This window comes from Oryx dammah, unplaced genomic scaffold, assembly GCF_014754425.2.
Source record: "Oryx dammah isolate SB20612 unplaced genomic scaffold, SCBI_Odam_1.1 HiC_scaffold_1, whole genome shotgun sequence".
NCBI lineage: Eukaryota > Metazoa > Chordata > Mammalia > Artiodactyla > Bovidae > Oryx > Oryx dammah.
In genome coordinates, this window is record NW_024070185.1 from 105,917,747 (window position 1) to 105,923,999 (window position 6,253).

Below are 6,253 nucleotides of genomic sequence, written 5' to 3' on the forward strand. Positions count from 1 at the left end.
TGTCCATGTGTAGAGTCTTATCCTGTGTTATTGGAAGAGGGTGTTTGCTATGACCAGTGCATTTTCTTGGCAAAACTCTATTAGCCTTTGCCCTGCTTCATTCCGCATTCCAAGGCCAAATTTGCTTGTTACTCCAAGTGTTTCTTGACTTCCTACTTTTGCATTCCAGTCCCCTATAATGAAAAGGACATCTTTTTTGGGTGTTAGTTCTAAAGGTCTTGTAGGTCTTCATAAAACCATTCAACTTCAGTTTCTTCAGCATTACTGGTTGGGGCATAGACTTGGATTACCGTGATATTGAATGGTTTGCCTTGGAAATGAACAGAGGAGAAAAGGAAAGGAGAAAAGGAAAGATATAAGCATCTGAATGCAGAGTTCCAAAGAATAGCAAGAAGAGATAAGAAAGCCTTCTTCAGCGATCAATGCAAAGAAATAGAGGAAAAGAACAGAATGGGAAAGACTAGAGATCTCTTCAAGAAAATTAGAGATACCAAGGGAATATTTCATGCAAAGATGGGCTCGATAAAGGACAGAAATGACATGGACCTAACAGAAGCAGAAGATATTAAGAAGAGGTGGCCAGAATACACAGAAGAACTGTACAAAAAATATCTTCATGACTCAGATAATCATGATGATGTGATCACTAATCTAGAGCCAGACATCTTGGAATGTGAAGTCAAGTGGGCCTTAGAAAGCATCGCTACGAACAAAGCTAGTGGAGGTGATGGAATTCTAGTTGAGCTGTTTTAAATCCTGAAAGATGATGCTGTGAAAGTGCTACACTCAAGATGCCAGCAAATTTGGAAAACTCAGCAGTGGCCACAGGACTGGAAAAGGTCAGTTTTCATTCCAATTCCAAAGAAAGGCAATACAAAAGAATGCTCAAAGTACCACACAATTGCACTCATCTCACACGCTAGTAAAGTGATGCTCAAAATTCTCCAAGCCAGGCTTCAGCAATACGTGAACCGTGAACTTCCTGATGTTCAAGCTGGTTTTAGAAAAGGCAGAGGAACCAGAGATCAAATTGCCAACATCTGCTGGATCATGGAAAAAGCAAGAGAGTTCCAGAAAAACATCTCTTTCTGCTTTATTGACTATGCCAAAGCCTTTGACTGTGTGCATTACAGTAAACTGTGGAAAATTCTGAAAGAGATGGGAATACCAGACCACCTAACCTGCCTCTTTAAAAATCTGTATGCAGGAGGGCCCCGCCGCAGCCAACCCGGCTCCTCGGTGGAGAGAAGATGGTGGGCCGGAACAGCGCCATCGCCGCCGGTGTGTGCGGGGCTCTTCTCATCCGTTACTGCATTTACTTCGACCGCAAGAGACGGAGTGACCCCAACTTCAAGAACAGACTGCGAGAACGAAGAAAAAAACAAAAGCTTGCCAAGGAGAGAGCTGGGCTTTCCAAGTTACCTGACCTTAAAGATGCTGAAGCCGTTCAGAAATTCTTTCTAGAAGAAATACAGCTTGGTGAAGAATTACTAGTTCAAGGTGAATATGAGAAGGGCGTGGACCATCTGACAAATGCGATTGCTGTGTGTGGACAGCCGCAGCAGTTACTGCAAGTGTTGCAGCAAACTCTCCCACCACCAGTGTTCCAGATGCTTCTGACTAAGCTCCCGACAATTAGAGAATTGTAAGTGCTCAGAGCTTGGCTGAAGATGATGTGGAATGAGAAACAAATGTCAACATAATGATCTCAATTAAAACATATTTTTAAAATCTTAACTCAGAAGATGATCAGCTCTGGGGGAGTAAGGGCAGATAAGCTTGTTATGGACTGTCCTCCACAGTGAAGTCTACCAAAGTTAATTTTTACTTTGTGTAGATCCATTTGTCTGTTTTATTTATTTTTCCCAGTGAAAAGTGTATTTTGATAGAGAGCTTTTCATTTTATAAATACACTATGAATTACTGAAATATGCATTTTGTTTATTCCTAAAATGTGTAATTAGAATGTACATATAACATCCCATTACATTAAAAATACCTAGTGCTCGGTTTTGAAAGGCCCCAAAAAAGGTAGAAGAAAACTGAAGAATATACTTGTTTTACTCTACATCAGAAAGTTGGCGAGAAACTTGTGTTGATCAAAACTGAGCATTAAAATAAGAGATTATTTCTTTCCATTTAATCTCTTAAATATGTGTAATTGTGCTGCTATGCTATAATAACAACTTCACCCCCTCCCTTGAAATTTTTCTTTAAATCAGTGGGTTTGATGTATTCTGGATATTTATCTCCTTGTATTTTAGATACATGTAGTTGCGGATAGCACCAGGAATTAGATGCTATACATTCTTAATCTGGCTGAGTAAGCTTTATCAGTTCATGTCTGCCCACTTGCCTCATATATAGACTGAGGAAATGGGTCTGCTAATTCAGCTTCTAATTCCTTTGGTTCTGTGCAGCATTTTCAAATCCCTCTTTCTGAGGAAAATACCTGTTTGGGCAGCCAGCCCTTGCATTTTTTTATACTCTAAATTTTGCATGCTTGACTGATTTAGTATTTCTGAATTTTTTTTTTTTAAGGTATAACGTGTTGATTTTCACTGAAATCATGGTTCTGTCACTACTTTGATAAATTAACCTGAAACGTAACCTTCATGGTAACTGGGACGATATGCTTGTAAAAGTGTTTGTTCCCTTTTGCTTTTATCATCAGTGTACCTCTTTAATCCCCTACCAACCCTTATCTTGTATGAGAATAAGGTGTAACTTTGTGGCTGAAGACTTGAATGAAGATAATGGGACCTTTTATTCTCTAAATAGTGACATACTATCTGCAGCCACAGATTAAATACCAGACCTAAGAATAAAGATCCTTGGTACTTAAAAAAAATAAAAATAAATAAATAAATAAATAAATATCTGTATGCAGGCCAGGAAGCAGCAGTTAGAACTGGACATGGAACAACAGACTGCTTCCAAATAGGAAAAGGAGTACGTCAAGGCTGTATATTGTCACCCTGCTTATTTAACTTCTATGCAGAGTATATCATGAGAAATGCTGGACTGGAAGAAACACAAGCTGGAATCAAGATTGCCGGGAGAAATATCAATAACCTCAGATATGCAGATGACACCACCCTTATGGCAGAAAGTGAAGAGGAACTAAAAAGCTTCTTGATGAAAGTGAAAGAGGAGAGTGAAAAAGTTGGCTTAAAGCTCAACGTTCAGAAAACAAAGATCATGGCATCTGGTCCCATCACTTCATGGGAAATAGATGGGGAAACAGTAGAAACAGTGTCAGACTTTATTTTGGGGGGCTCCAAAATCACTGCAGATAGTGACTGCAGCCATGAAATTAAAAGATGCTTACTCCTTGGAAGAAAAGTTATGACTAACCTAGATAGCATATTCAAAAGCAAAGACATTACTTTGCCGACTAAGGTCCGTCTAGTCAAGGCTATGGTTTTTCCTGTGGTCATGTATGGATGTGAGAGTTAGACTGTGAAGAAGGCTGAGCACCGAAGAATTGATGCTTTTGAACTGTGGTGTTGGAGAAGACTCTTGAGAGTCCCTTGGACTGCAAGGAGATCCAACCAGTCCATTCTGAAGGAGATCAACCCTGGGATTTCTTTGGAAGGAATGATGCTAAAGCTGAAGCTCCAGTACTTTGGCCACCTCATGCGAAGAGTTGACTCATTAGAAAAGACTGATGCTGAGAGGGATTGGGGGCAGGAGGAGAAGGGAACGACCGAGTATGAGATGGCTAGATGGCATCACGGACTCCATGGACGTGAGTCTGAGTGAACTCCGGGAGATGGTGATGGACAGGGAGGCCTGGCATGCTGCGATTCATGGGGTCGCAAAGAGTCGGACATGACTGAGTGACTGAACTGAGCCATCTGGAACAGGCTTTGCTCCTGAATGCTAACCCTGGACCTCCAGATATCCATTAAAATGGTAAATTCCTTAATATACTTCCTAGTAATTCTCTTTTGCTTAGACTATCAAGAGTTCCTTCCTGCTGCCTGTAAGAAATAAGCCAACTGATAGAAAGGCTAAATAAAACATAAATTATTTTAAAATCTTTCAGTCACATTTAGCAACCAAGCCCATTTCTTTCTAACCTAGTTTGCTTGATGGAGTATTTCATGACCTCACAGTGCCAGTACACATCTCTGTCAGCCCCATCTACTTACTTTCTACCCACTGATTTCTGGTGCCAGTATTGGATGGTCCAAAGCTTAGAGAAATGAGACTCAGGTATAATGGTAATATCGGAGATTGATGGATGGTGTTTGAGTCCATGCTTATTGTTTTGTTCATTAGATAGAGTCCGAGAAGAGAAACCTTCTTATTCTACATAATTGTCTCTAATCTCAGTAATAAAGTTCTACTTAAAGTTGTCAATTCCAGTACCTCTATTCCTACTCATACTGTAGGCATGCAACTGAGGCTGAACCAATCATATAATTCAATTCTCTAGTCACAGGATTTGATTCACATGGAGTCAAGGAGCAAAGTGGACCAATCAGAATCATTCCCCAGGGTTTTTCCTGATGAAACGTATTTATTTATTCATTTATTTCTATTTTTTTAAATCGGAGTATAATTGCTTCAAAATGTTGTGTTAGTTTCTGCCTTACAGTAACATGAATAAGCTATAAGCACACATATATCCCCTCCCTCTGAGATACCCATCGCACCCCTCAGGTCATCACAGAGAACCGGGCTGAGCTTCCTGTGCTATAGGGAAGCCTCCAGCTCGCTCTCTGTTTATGCTTGTAGCATGTATACGTCAATGCTACTCTCTTGGGTCATCCCGCCCCCTCCGACCCCATGTCCACAAGTCCATTCTCGAAATCTGCATCTCTGTTCCTGCCTGATGGAGCATATTTAACCTAATTATTTCGTTTGCTTTGAAGTGACTGCAAATGGCATTGTTTTCCATTTTTGTTTTTATACGTTTGTTGTTAATATATACCAACGTGACTGACTGTGACTCACTGTTATGTGCGCTGTGACTGTACTGAAGTCATTTATTGTTCTAGCAGTTTTCCATAGGCTCCTTAGACTTTTCAACACAGATCACCATCTGCAAATAAGGACAGCTTTATTTCTCCCTTTTAAATGTGTAGGCCTTTTATTTCTTTTTCATGCCTGATTGCAATGGTTATAATTCCCAGTATCATTAATAAAAAGTCTTGAGAGTTACCATCCTCTTTCCTTCCAGTTTCAGAGGGAGATCGTTCAATTTTTTGCCATTACATATGATTACTTATAATATTAGCTGTAAGACGTTTGTAGATGCTCTTTATCAAACTGATAAAAAAATTTTTATCTAACTTGAGAGATTTTTTTTCTTTTAGTCATGAATAGGTATTGGCATAAATGAATATTTTTTAACTTGGTTCTAGGTTTCTTGCTGGAACTAGAACTTTTCCATGAGTTTCAAGGACACTAATCTCTCCTCTCAATTCCTGCTTGCCCATTTTCCTGGACTAGAGGCTGGATTGTATTTCTAGTACAAAAAATGATGGATTGTACTTCTAGCCTTCAAAAAGTAGTTATTGGGTTGTCTTCAAGTCCCTCAGTACAAAGATGGATAAGGCATGGATCCTGTTTTTCAGGGACTGATAGTTTAATGGGGAAATGAGAATGATATTAGAAGGTATGGTGTAGATAGATGCTGTGAGAAATAGTACAGTGGTGGGCACAGTACATTTATATAGCTCAAGAATTAGGAGAGCTTTTTTGAAGCATTGGCACTTATATAGAATTTTAGACATAGTGGATCTATGCAGGAAAAAAAAAATGAGGGGAGGAAGATGGCAGGAAGCAGAGGAAGGTATTTTACACATACACAGCGGGCTTTAAGCCTTGAATAACAGATTTGAAAAGGGACATGTAAATGTCTAGGTTGCAGCAAAAAAAAAAAAAAATAGGTTAAACTAAAAATGAGGAAGTGCTTGATGGCAAGGGATATTCAATAATGAAATCTTGCTATTATTTGAGTTAGAATTAAATAGATCCTGGAGACTTTTAAAAAGGAAAGAGGTGTCTTTTGAATGCTTTAACTCTAAGCCTATACTAAAAGCAGAGACAGAAACATAATGATACAGCCAGTATTTTAACAGCTGAAAGCATTTTCGTGAGCATTATTAGATTGGAGACATCCAAAATTACTGAGCTCTATCCAGTCTTTACACTTCCTCTCTTCACATTCCCACCTTACTGTAATCATGAACTCATTTCCCAGAGAGACAAAAATGTCTTTAGGCAGCAGGTAAGCAAC

The 6,253-nt window shown here is 39.3% G+C and overlaps 1 protein-coding gene across 1 annotated transcript; it reads left to right on the forward strand.

The window, feature by feature from the left end:
- Positions 1-1,212: 1,212 nt before the first annotated feature.
- Positions 1,213-2,843, forward strand: LOC120864699 (mitochondrial import receptor subunit TOM20 homolog). The gene has a single exon (XM_040241741.1). It carries the CDS (start codon positions 1,251-1,253, stop codon positions 1,647-1,649), a length of 399 nt encoding a protein of 132 aa, XP_040097675.1. The 5' UTR covers positions 1,213-1,250; the 3' UTR covers positions 1,650-2,843.
- The last annotated feature ends 3,410 nt before the right edge of the window (positions 2,844-6,253 follow it).

Coding starts and splice junctions, on each gene's coding strand:
- LOC120864699 (XM_040241741.1), top strand. CDS start 1,251: ATGGTGGGCCGGAACAGCGCCATCGCCGCCGGTGTGTGCGGGGCTCTT.